The sequence below is a fragment of the Protopterus annectens genome, chromosome 14.part0, assembly GCF_019279795.1.
Source record: "Protopterus annectens isolate FY-2018-M chromosome 14.part0, PAN1.0, whole genome shotgun sequence".
Taxonomy (NCBI): Eukaryota; Metazoa; Chordata; order Ceratodontiformes; family Protopteridae; genus Protopterus; species Protopterus annectens.
The window spans coordinates 1,079,734,041-1,079,747,265 of record NC_056748.1 but is presented as its reverse complement, the minus strand read 5'-3'; the positions used below and the strand labels follow the sequence as shown (position 1 = coordinate 1,079,747,265).

At 42.3% G+C, this 13,225-nt stretch overlaps 1 protein-coding gene across 1 annotated transcript in view; it reads left to right on the top strand.

The window, feature by feature from the left end:
* Positions 1 to 13,225, top strand: part of CFAP46 (cilia and flagella associated protein 46) — a 3,596,153-nt gene that overhangs the window by 3,223,972 nt on the left and 358,956 nt on the right. The window contains exon 57 of the mRNA XM_044056880.1: positions 5,265 to 5,367. Within this exon, the coding sequence (XP_043912815.1) occupies positions 5,265 to 5,367 (103 nt within the window). The remainder of the gene's footprint in view (positions 1 to 5,264; positions 5,368 to 13,225) is intronic.

Sequence of the window (13,225 nt, the reverse complement as noted above, 5' to 3'; positions counted from 1 at the left end):
ACGTAACCTCAAATTAATAATAAAATATGGTTATATAAATTAAATTAAATTAGATTAAATGAAGCACCACTATACAGCTTAATTAATAATTATTTAAATGACAGGATAAGATGCTTCCAGACCATAAATGCTTCATTATGTTATTGTTGACATCCATTATTATAATCAGAGGTGCCAGTTAGTCTCAGAAATATATTATATAACCTCTCTACACTTCCATAACACAAAAGAAACAATAGCCATGCAACTCAGCACTAGTCCCAAGAAATCAACAAAATTCTCAAATAAAGAAGCATTTGTTACTTGTTATAATGCAGCAGGGATCAGTAGACAGAAAATCTTGTCATTGTTTGAAGAGGAAAGACTTCTAATTAAATAAATCCTTTAGATGTTTAAATAAACTCATACAAGTGAAACGTAACATTTAATCAGACAGTGAAGTCGATGCTTCGATAGATTTTACAGGAGCAGCTATTTTGGAATCAGTCTTTTGCTTTTTCTTTTTGACTTCATTCCAGGAGTTTTTGTTGGTGGTTCTCTTCAAGGAAGGGGATGACCAATCCGTACCCTCGGGAATAGGTAAATTGTTATTATTTCTGATGAAGAGAGAGGCTTCTTCTAAAGTATTAAAGGATGTCATTTCATTTGAGTAGTTGATTTTAATTTTAGCTGGAAAGGCAGGATGTGCTTTGATGTTATTTTGTTTAAGCAGCTTTAGAAGTGGCCAAGTATTTTTCTCTGTTCTAATACTCTGGTGGAGTAATCATTATCAAATCTGATTGCACGCTGATTATATTTCAGTGAACCTTTCCTCCAAGCTGATTTTAGCACCAGTTCCTTGTCCAGGTAAGACAAAATTTTATTACAGTTGATCTAGGAGGAATAGAAGATGAAGTTGAAAACCGGATTCCCCAAGGCTCTGTGTTCCCCTTCAATACCATATGAAAAACCTCCTTTTAGGTCTAAGATTTCAGGAATCCATGAGTTTAAAAATTAAATACTGTCCTCACCTTCAGTTTTCTCAGGCAAACCGAATATTCTGATATTAGTTATTCTCTCTCTCTGTTCTCTAAATCATTCACTTTGTTGAGAAGCCGGGTATTTTGTTTGAGAAGAAAATCTTTCTGAATTTCCTCTTCCTTGAGCCTTCCACTGTATATCATTTAAATAAGTTTCTGTATTTGTTATTTTAGTTTGATGCTGCTGAAATAATTCCTTAGATACATCTGTTTGTTTTTGGCAGTTCTCTAGCTTTTCCTTAAAACCATCCATTTTCAAAGACAGTTCCTGTAAAGTAGTAGTCTCTAACTGCAGTTCTTTTCTCAAAACAGTTTCAGAGTGAAAATTCTTTGAGTTACTCATTTCCACAAGATATGAAAGTCTTCAAAGTAATTTGACAGGAAAATATCAACAGAACTCCACCAAAGTTACTAATTATATAAATAAGCTTTCATCAATAAATTCTAGATATTTTCATTAAAGAATGTTAATTATTTCCTGTATTTTATATTAGTTTAGTATAGCTTTGAAATTATGCTGGTTTCAGTTGGCCATTCAGGCTCCACCCCCACTCCCATGTCCAGAATTTTTGACATGAAAAGTTGGCAACCTTAGCCACGGATGGGGTGAGAGCAAACTATTGAGCCATGTTTACCAAAGGGTGGAGGACTGGGACTTGTGTAGTAATCTGGGGTGGGGGGTTGCAGTGAACTACAGTAATAGACCCTGAAGATTTATGGATGAAGTATTTTGGGAAATGGTCTGAAGTTGGGATAGACAGTAGCTATTCTAGCAGTTCTTACTGAAAAGACAGAATAAAGTTTGCCTGGATTGTCGAGTAGTGGTGATTCACCTGTTGGGTACTACCTGGGTACTGCTGGTGCTGCTGTTATCAATCTTCACCCAACTGGGAATCGGTGTCCCCTTTTCTGCTCTCAACAGACGCAAAACTGCAGCGATAATCCCACCTTTGTTCACAAGGAGCAGTTATCAGGTTTTTCAATGATCTAGCAAGTCTGGGAAATAATGCCCTGCTGCTCCTTCTTTTACCAGGAAGGAAACAGAGGTACTAATCCAAAGAGGATTACCAAGAAGAGGAATGTAACCTTTCCATTGATTGGTAGTCTTGACACAGATTTTGCAGATTTTAAAAGTAAGATGGACAAAAATGCATTAATATTGTAAGAACTGCAGGATGCAATAAGCAGGAAGATGAGAAAGAAAGGGAAACTCAAGTTTTATCATTCTAAAGGGAAAGTCACTAATTTTAAAAGCACAATGGTTTTATGGGGAGGTGGGCGTTGAGTATTTTGGTTCTTTGGAATACAGTGAAAGGGCAAATACATTTAAATATCCTAGGGGGAGTGACTTTGCAAAGTGGCAATTTTGTACTTACCAACAACAGCCAATGAAAGAGGATTGGGAAGGCATTAGTTCATGAAATTAACATAAGAAGTGGACACACAGCTTTAAATTTAAAGTTTTAGAGGTTGTATGTAAAAATCTGAGGCTTCGAGATGTAAACAATGAATTAAAGATGTCTGAATACAAGTGGATTATAAGACTCGAAGCTGATAGAGCACCTGGGCTTAATAATATGGTGACAATTAAACCTCTGTTAGATTTTAAACAAAAACGGTATAAATAAGTCTTTATACTCTTATGATCATGCTTTTTTATTGAATGAGTGTTAGGTTTAATTTTCTATTTTTATTCAAAGTGTTTTTATATTGTAATATGTTTTTTTAAAAATTGAGTGGTTAATGTTTTGTGTGTTGTTATTGGATGGCTGTGTCATGTGTTGTATATTACTTTATTTAAATAAGATCATTTTAAGTAATGTGTTTGAACACTGAAGAAGGAATATTTCCCAAAAGCTTTGTTTTTGTAATAAAGTGAGCGTTTTCTTTTTATTTGTTATTTTTTGCCGAAGTGGACAAATGAGCCAGTGAATCATACCTCTCAACCTGGAAACATCAAAAATCTGGACAAATGCCCATGAAAAATAGGTACAAATCTGCTCGCTGATTAACATGAAATTTGCGTATATATTTATGTAACCCCACCCACTCCAGTGGAATTGTGGGATGCCAACATTCAAACCAAAGCTGAAGAACAGACGAACAAAATATGACCCCCAGACCCTGTAGTAAATGGTAACCGAACCATTTTTTTTGAAATGCGTAGCAATGATGTTCACTGGGAAGGGAGAAGATGATGAACTTTAAGATTTTGTTTTTGGTGACTTGAAGTATGTGGATTTTGTGGTAAAAGTAGGGCATTTACTGTCTGGTAGACAATATTCTAATTTTAGCAAAATAATATTATAGTTTGCTAGGACTTCCATGGCCTACTGATCAGTAGCATAGCTAGACTTTGTGCTTACCAGGCCCCGGTACTGTCTTTCAGTTTGCCTCCCTTCTTCCCCCTCACAAAATCATGGTCGAATTGGGTCCCCCCATACACAGCCCTCCCCCGCAGATATTCCAATGTCCTGTTACTTGGCTATTTCACCTCATTTACCATAAACACTGTAATGTGCATCTTGCTTTACTTCTACCTTGATTATTTGGATTTCATTGGGTGAAAGGGTGTGAAAAATCTAATTTCTGTGACTCACGAGAGAGACAGCTATGGTTTCTTTCCTAGCTTAAATCCATCCATACATGTTCACAACATTATGTTGTAGATGCCAAGACCAGCAACTGGGCATCTTATTTATAAACATTTTGCACTTACAGATTTCTGGTTAAATCTGCAGAATTTTAGGCAGGCTGTATGGAATTACAATTTTACTGTAGTAAAACAGTTGGTGCTCTTCAGTGCAACTGTTCCCCCACACCACACCACCACCACAACCAATGTGCATCTAAATAGCAAAGACTTTTGCTGTGAATTCTCCTATCATTTGCACTGAAATGTATAACTTGGCATTGGAAATCATTGACTATAACTGATATAGGAGAATGTCTATGCTTCGTCTATACAACCTAAATGTTGGAAATCAGTATATTCCAGAGGAGACTGCATTTAAGGGCCTGGTCTTTAAAATTTAGCCAAAACTAGCTGTGCTGTTGGTTTACTATAACAAGTGGCATGATACTTTTATATGTCAGCAAACTGTGCTCCTACCAGCATGTCTGATATTTTTTGTAATGTTTGTTTTATTAAAAAAAATAAATTTGACATACTGATAGGTAATACTTAACATAATCATTAGGAATGAAGTAGTTGTTAAAAGTTCTACCAAGTTAGAATCATACTGCACAGAAACCATTACAAACAATGCCGTTTGTTTCTATAGCACTAGTAGTTAGAGAAACAACTGGGATTCAAATTTAATTTGGGGAAAGTCTAAGAGTACCCTCCTATCTGTCATGGACAACATTCCTGCTGTTGACAATAACATTTGCTAGGGCGTTACTAGAACTTCATGGTCTTTTGTGTTTATGAAGATCATGTGATCATCCATAGTGATAGTGTGGCTCTATGAATCCTTCTTTTAGTCTTTGTATTATGACAGACATTGCGCTATTTATTTTTTTTATTTGTTTATCATTTGTTTACTGGTAAAGTCCGACTTGAAACAAGCCAATTTTCACTGGAGGCCTTGGAAAAAATGCTCCAGACACACGTCTTTGTAACGTGGGAGGAAAATGGAGCACTCGAAGGAAACCCACATGAACACAGGGAAGACATGCAGCTCCTCCCCCGCTGAGAATTGAACTGGAGAAACTCTTGCTGTGAGGCGACAACGTTAACTGCTGCACCACTGCGCCAACCACTAAATCAAAAGATTCAGCTCTGACATTTTCTGGATGAAAGAAAATGGATTTTTGAATGGGTGGGTTAAAAAGGTAAGAGAAAAAAGGTCTGCATATATATCTGCAGAACCAATAGCATAAAAAGCCCAACCTTTTGTTTCACTTAAAAAGATAGATATTCATCATTTTTTTCTGAATTGCTATTTATAAAGGAAAACATTTTGATTCCAACTCTACAGGGTGCCAAAAGAACACATTCTGTTAAAGCAGTGGTTGCATCTGTCATCTGCAACCTTTTGGGGAGAGATTACACAGTTCATGGTTTACATGTTCATAAAACATTGCAAGTTGTATTAATTCTGTATGACGTCTTGCTGTGGAAGTCATTTCAGACCTAAAGATGTATTAATTTGTTTCTCTTTTGACAGCTACCCAATTTAACGCAGAGCACCTGTATGCTTTATATGATTTTGCTATAATGTACAACTATTATTTTTGCAGAAGAATTTAGTCCAGCAAAGAAAATGAGTGAAATCCTGGAGAAATACGGCCATCAGTTTGCTTCTCAATGGGAAGGCGACATGGGCAGTCAGCTTGTTCCAAGGTTGGTGTTATATTAATCTTAGATATGACAGTTCAAGAACAGGTACAGCTAATAGTCGTAATCCAAACCATATCTGATACAACTACACTTTTTTGACCATGCTATAATTCCCAGACCCATAATTGTGAGTTCTAGAATTTCAAAGCAGCAAAACTAAAGGGAAGTGAATACTGACGACCATTTTTCTCTTTTAGAGGTATTTTTCACAGGGGCTGAACCTTGCTGCTTATATATAGTAACTTTGTGATCATCATACCTTGGGGAAAAGGGTTGATCTGATGTTGTCAATTTTCATTTTATCCTTGACATATGGGCTCACTTCTGATATTGGAACTGACTCGGCTGTTACTACAGCGTGCGCTGACCAAAAACTCTCAAGCTTGACATCTTCCCATAATAATCCTCTGTCTCCCAATTATCCCAGATCTCGTTTGCCACTTTTCCAGACAGATGCGTTCACCAGAGCTCATGAGCTTAGTTTTGCTTTTTTTAATAGTTCTGTTTCAAACTTCTTCTTCTTTAAGTGTTTGTTCCCTTTTGTAGTTCCTCTTCCCCATGTTTAGTGTTGATAGCTTTCTGATGTACACTTCAGCCTACTCTTTATCATCATCGATAGTCTCTTCTTTCTTTCCCTCCCCCCCCCCTTTACCACTTCAAAAAAAAGTCTCTCTGCTTTTCTTGTTGAGAGTTTACCCTATTTCTCTTTCACGAGTGTTTTGTGTGTGTGTGTGTGTGTGTGTGTGTGTGTGTGTGTGTGTGTGTGTGTGTGTGTGTGTGTGTGTGTGTGTGTGTGTGCATGTGTGATTCCAGCACATTTTTATTATGGCTGAGAAAGCTAAGTCCCCTTCTGGCTTTAAAAAATGTGAGAAGTGCGGCCAAAAGATACCTCTGTCTGACTTGCATCTTTTATGTATGTGATGCTTGGGTCCTGTGCTTTTACAGGGGGATTGTAGTATTTGCCATGGTTTTAGCCATAGGGCTCTTGTTGAGAGAAGGAACAAGCTGATTTTGAAAGACTTGATTCCTTCCACCATATTCTTCCCCTTCTTCATCCTTTTTAGAGAAGGGCAAAAAGAGGCATTTGTTAGTACCATCCTCCCCTTCAGCACTACAGCTAAGAAAGATAGATCCTCAGCTGCTAAACGTTCTTCTGAGGTGAAGAACTCTGTATGTTTTTGGTACCAGGAAAATCATCAGCAACGACCACCATTGTTACCTCAAAACTCTTGATGCTGATGACTTTGGCAAAAGCAAATCTGCTTTCTGATTCTACATCAGCACCAACTACTTTGGTGCAGACTTAGAAATGGGGCAAAAGGAAGCTCCATCCAGGACTTGTTCCTCGACATCTATTGACCCCTTTGTGGGTGAATTACCTGAGGTCTTTCTTCAGAAACCTAAATCGCCCTCTTTGTTGTCACTCCATTCCACCAAAAGCCTTTCAGAACTTGACGTGGAGAGACTGGTGAATAAAATTTCATGAGTGAGAGTTTCACAGGACTTCCTTCAGCTCTGATCCCTATGGGTTCAACAGCTGAGCCTTCATTCACCCCACTAACTACTCCTCCTGACCTCTTCCGAGCTTCAGAGTTTAAAGTTCTGAGTCATCCAGCGATGGTTGTATTGGTTCCAGAGATTTGACTCTTCGGAGCCAGTTATTGCCCTGAGTTCGTCATTGAATTTGGAGACCTCCATGGGCCATATCTGTCCTGTCGGCTCCGAAGGGCAGGAGTCCACTTCATATTTTTTTTGCAGCCATCCCTGTACCTTGTAGCATCCGCACTGTTCAGTTTGGCGCTGTCTTCTGTCTTGCAGGCTGTTTCTTCTTCTATTTCTGGGTCAGAGGTCTCAACCCCTCCTAAAGCCCATAAGAAAATGCATGTTTCTACTAAGGCTAAATCCTTGCCTTCATCGGCCGGGGACTCTCAACAACCAAAATATAAAAAGGCAAAAATTTCAGCTCTGGAGCTCTCTCAGTCAGCCCTTGTGCTTTCAGTGCCCAGACCTTTGGCTCCATTAGTGATTTTGGCTCCATCCTCTCCTGCAGCCTTCTACATATCATCACCGAGGGGCTCCTTGGTTCAGTCCTTTACCACTGTATTGGCACCAATCATTCAGTCAGCGCAGACCTTGACCGCGTTGGCTCCGAGATCTTCCTCGGAACCGAGGCCTTTATTACTGACTCCAGTTTTGTCGGTTCCATTTTCGGCTCCGACAACCACTTCGGCACCGATCCCTGTGTCAGTGCAGACAATGACATCGGCACCGATGACTTTTTCGGTGCAGACTACAGTAGTTCAGTCTTTCTCGGCACTGTTGGCCTCGGTGCGATCAGATGAGATGGGCACCGAGTCTGCCTCTTTTGTGGACAGGCCTGTTTCATCCTCAGTCTCGGTGAGGTCCACTAGAAGTCTTTCTGAACATGACGTGTTGCGTCTTGTGGACCAGGCTTTTTTTGGCCGGAGGTATTCCAACCCCCAGGAACTATCCTTCCTTGGGAGGTGATCACCCATCTCCAAAGACACCTTCTTATTCTCCTCCTTCATTGCCTTTGAAGTCCATGGATATAGTACACTCTTCCCCTTCTGCAGTTCCCTTTATGGATCTCACTAAGGAACCGCAATTGCCTTTGTGGCAGGAAAGTTTTGCTATGACCCCAGGATGTCAGCTGTGATATGCATAGCTTAATACTCCACAGCCATCCAGGGATGACATACACTTCTCTCCAGGTGAACCAGCCTTCCAACTGATGGAGAAGGCTTTTGCTGCTGCTGGCGATACCGGACTGTCTATACCTCGCCTTCCTCTGGTACACTTGTTTCACTAGTCGCACCTAGCGGACACCGGGTGCAAGGGCCTCAGGACATATTCCCTCAGGAATCCCCTTTTCCATTTTCTTCCCCAGCTTTTCCCACTGAGGAGGTCCACCGGAAAAGTTCGTGTAAGAGGAAGCACATGGACTCCACAGAGGTGTCCCTCACCGAAGACACAGATTTCGATGAGGGGGAAGGATCCCCTCAGTCACCCTCTGAGGTATCCTTTGGCGATATCCTTGAAATCCTGAAACAGAGAGGTGACTGGCAGCCCTCTAATCTGACCCCTGAGGAATCTGTGTTCCTGCAGGCTTTTCGCACCCGGCCCCCTACCTCCTGGGTTACTCCACCTGCCGATGAACTTGTCAAGTTCATCATGCAGCATGCTTGGAAGGCCACTGATACTGCTGAAGCTATTCCCCGGAGGCCTGATAAGATCTTGTCCCCTTTTGCTTCAGATCCCCATTGGTCCAAAGGTCTTCCTGTAGATGCTTTGGTAGTGGTGGCTGCAACAAAAAGGGATCTGGCAGAAGAAGAAAGCCAGACTGTCCATCCGCCTAACAGAGAGTCCCGGGCCCTGGACAGAATAGGGAAGCGCACTTTTGCTTCAGCGACCTTTGCTATCAGGTCCCTGAATTATATGGCACATTTTACCAGGCTTCAAAGGGATCTAATCTCTGAGCTCTCTGAAACCTTGACTGGTGCAGTGTCTGATGAGGTCCGTGACAAAGTGGCCTCTCAGCTGACCACCATTGAGTCTGTATGTAACTCCTTTATGCGACTGATATCTCACGCATCAGAAGGAGCAGCTAGAGCGGCGGGTTCAGCTGCTGTCTTGAGACGACATGCCTGGATGCACTTGTGCAACTTCGTGGAACCTTTTAAGTCTTCCTTTCTTAATGCCCCCATTGAGCCCTCCTCATTGTTTGGGCCCAAAGTTAAAAGCACACTGGCCAGATGTGAACAAGATGGTAAGACCCTTTCTGCCGTAGGTGTCCGTTATTCTTCCCCTCAACTTGCTTTCTCCCGAAACCAAAAGAGTGGGAAGATATGGTTCAAGAAATCTCAGTTTCCTTTCCGTGACGCACAGGCCGAGTTCTCCCCTAGTGGCAGAGGGGGAAACTCACAGGGAAGACGCTCCTTTCGGGGCAGAGGGAGACCACGTAACCAGGGTTCCAGGGATTCTTTCCTTGCTCAGTCCTGCCAGCGCTCCTGAAGAGCGGCCCAACTCCTTTCCTCTGGAGGTGGTTGGGGGACGTTTCTCCTTGTACCCTTCTGCCTGGCTAACCATCACCACCGATTCTTGGGTACAAAGGATCATAACCAGAGGTTATCATATCCCCTTCGATCTTTGTCCCATCCCTTCAAAAAATCTTCCCGACATTCCACCCAGTCAAAGGGAAGAAGCAGCTCTAGAGATAGAAAAGCTGCTAAGAAAAAGGGTCATCCAAATAGTCCCTCCAGACCAGATAGGATCCGGATTCTACTCAAGACTATTTTTGGTGCCAAAGAAAACCGGGGATTAGAGACCAATTTTGGACCTCAGTGTATTGAACAAGTTTGTGAGAGTACAAAAATTCCGGATGGTCACTATACAGTCTATCCTCACGCTTTTGGAAAAAGATGATTGGAAGTGCTCTATAGATCTTCAAGATGCGTACTACCACATAAAGGTGAACAGGCCATCAAGAAGATTTCTGCGCTTCCGTGCGGGAGCCAGTCACTACCAGTTCATAGTACTGCCCTTCGGACTCTCTACAGCCCCAGAGTGTTCACAAAGTGTATGGCAGTTGTCACAGCTCACGACTTCAAGGATTCCAGGTGTTTCTTTACCTAGACGACTGGCTCATGTCCGGCCCCACCAGACATCTACTGGAGAAAGCCCTGGCATACTCTCTCCTCGCTGCTCAAAGGCTAGGCATAACCATAAACTGGCAGAAATCCAATCTCACCCCATCTCAGTCTACAGAATTCATAGGGGTTATCTTGGACACAAAAAACTGCAGAGCTGCTATTCCAGAGCACAGAATTTTAAGGATAAAGCAACAACTAATTCCAATCCTTTCAAAGGAAAAATCCACGGCTCACTTGGTTCTACAGCTGTTGGGTTCCATGGCAGCCTCCATCACGATTGTTCCCCTGACCAGGTTTTACATGAGGCTTCTACAATGGCTACTGCTCACCCAATGGTATCCTTTTCAGCATCCTCTTTCAGCCATGATTCGAGTAACCCACAGGTGCAAACAGGATTTAAACTGGTGGATGATGCACAATCTCTCTCAATGGTCTCGCCCTTTTTCCCCCTAGCAACCCAAGGCCACAGTGACCACGGATGCCTCCCTAATGGGGTGGGGGGGGCTATGTCAGGGACAGACAGACCAAGGCACTTGGTCCCAACCGGAGGCCCACCTGCATATAAATGTTCTAGAGCTGAGGGCGGTGCTTCTGGCGTTGCAAGCATTCCACCCCCTGCTGCCATCTGGGATGGTTGCGATTCAGTCAGACAACATGGCGGTGGTCTGGTACATCAACAAGCAAGGTGGAACCAAATCTTACCCCCTTTGTCGAGAGGCCATGAGGATATGGCAATGGGCAATGGATACCAACCGTTTTCTTCTAGCAACACACATTCCTGGGATTTCCAACATGATAGCAGACAGACTCAGCAGGTGCATTCTACAACCTCATGAGTGTTCCCTGAATCCCTTGATAGCGGCGGAGATCATCCACCGTTGGGGCCATCCTTGCTGTGACCTCTATGCATCCCCGGCCAACTACAAATGCAGCAACTACTTCGCCCTGATTCCCCCTCTGGGACAGTCACCCAGGGATGCTCTAGTCCACGATTGGCCCTCTGGTCTTCTCTGTGCATTTCCACCCTTTCCTCTCATTCCCCAGTTTCTGAAGAAAGCCCGGCGGTCGAAGAGCAAGGTAAACCTCATAGCACCATATTGGCCACGACAGATTTGGTTCCCATTCCTTTGGCCTCACCTACTAGATCGACCATGGATCCCCCATCCAATCCCAGAGTTGATCTCACACCCACAGAACCTGATTCATCCCAACCTGAACAGCCTGAAGCTAATGGCTTGGCTACTCCATTTCCCTTGATTGCCAGGCAGAATGATCTTTCTTTACCAACACATGATATTCTCATTGCTTCTCATAAGTCCTCCACTAGAATTACTTATCTGAGCAAGTGGAAAAGATTTACCTGTTGGCTGAAAGATAAACAAGTAGACCCCTTTTCAGCACCATTGTCGATAATACTAGACTCTCTGGCTGACCTGTTTCAATCAGATCTATCGGCCTCTACCATTAGAGTTCATTTGGCTGCAATTTCAAATTTTCATGAGGGTATCCAAGATTCCTCTCTTATGTCCCGTAAATTGTGCAAGACCTTCATAAAAGGTGTGAATCATCTGAAGCCACCTTTTAGAGAACCTATTTAACCATGGGATTTATCATTAGTTCTGCAGGCTCGGACAATGGCACCTTTTGAACCAGCCTCTTCTTGCGACCTCAAGTATTTGTCATGGAAAACCTTGTTTTTGGTCGCTATTACTTCTGCCAGACGTATTTCTGAACTTCAAGCTTTATGTATCAAGAGTCCATACTTGATTTTTCATAGAGATAGTGTCTTTGAGAACTAATCCATCATTTCTGCCCAAAGTGATCTCTGAAATGTCCATTAATCAAGCCATTGAATTGCCAGTTTTCTTTCCCAATCATTCAAACAGAGGAGAGTATTGCCTACAAACCCTTGATATTCACAGGCAAATCTGATTTTACCTAAACAGGACTAAACCCTTTCATAAATCTAACCACTTATTTTTGGCCTTTTCTGGGCCTAGATTAGGATCGGCTGTTGCTAAGGTCACATTAGCTAGATGGTTGAAGGACTGTGTGACCTTTATTTGCACACAGTGTAACATTTCATTGCCTACTACCATGAAATCTCATTCAACAAGGTTGGTGGCAACTTCTACTGCCTTCCATGCCAGAGCTTCTTTACATGACATCTGTGCAGCTTCAACTTCAGCTACACCTCATACCTTCATCAATCATTACAAATTGGATTTGGCCTCCAGGGAAGAGCATCTTTCAGTTCTATGGTGCTCAGGAATGTCCTTCCATGAGAGCCTCCCAGGAATAGAGGTAGCTGGGACTCTGTCCCATACATAAGGAATGAACGAGGATTAACAATATCAGATAAAGAAGTTATGTCTTACCGTAACGTTCCATCTGTATTGTTGATCCTCGTTCAGTCATTACCACCCTCCCTCCTTCCCCCTCCTGTGGTTTCTAGTGGATCACACCATCCAGTTCTCTTAGGTTATTTGACCAGAGGTAGCCTCTACCTTCTTTAACTTGCAAACTCAATCTGAGGTAACAAGGAGAGGGGAATTGTGGGCAAGAGTTTAGCTCGAGAGTTTGAAGCTGACGCGAGCTTGGAAAATGGCCGGCTCGGTTCCAAGCTCGGAACCGATACCCATACATAAAGACTGAACGAGTATCAACAACACAGATGGAACATTACGGTGAGACACACAGATGGAACATTATGGTAAGACATAACTTGTTTTTCTATGGCATCAACAATTTCTGTAGTTCCCCTAGCCAGATACCACATGAGAATTCTACAATGGCTTCTGGCTTCTTAATGATCTATACATCTATAATGATCTTTGGCCCTCTTCAAAAGAAACCTTGATGATTGGATGGGATAAAGGAAATTCACCCCAGGTATCATGTCAGTCTCCCTGCTAGACAGGGGCCAGGGAACTAAATAGTGTGGGAAGAAATATCAAGGGAATTGTTATGGCTAGGCTTGTATAGGCCCTAGGGCTGATAGCCTAGTACCAACCTATGAACCTATGATAAGATGGGGGACTTTTTCTGGGCAAGACTATCCAAGGCACTTGGTCCCCTACAGAGGCCAACTTGCATATCAGTGTTCTAGAGTTAAGAGCGGTGCTTCTAGCATTGCAAGCCTTTCAAACTGCTCATTCTATGGGAACAATTGCTATTCAAACAGACAACAT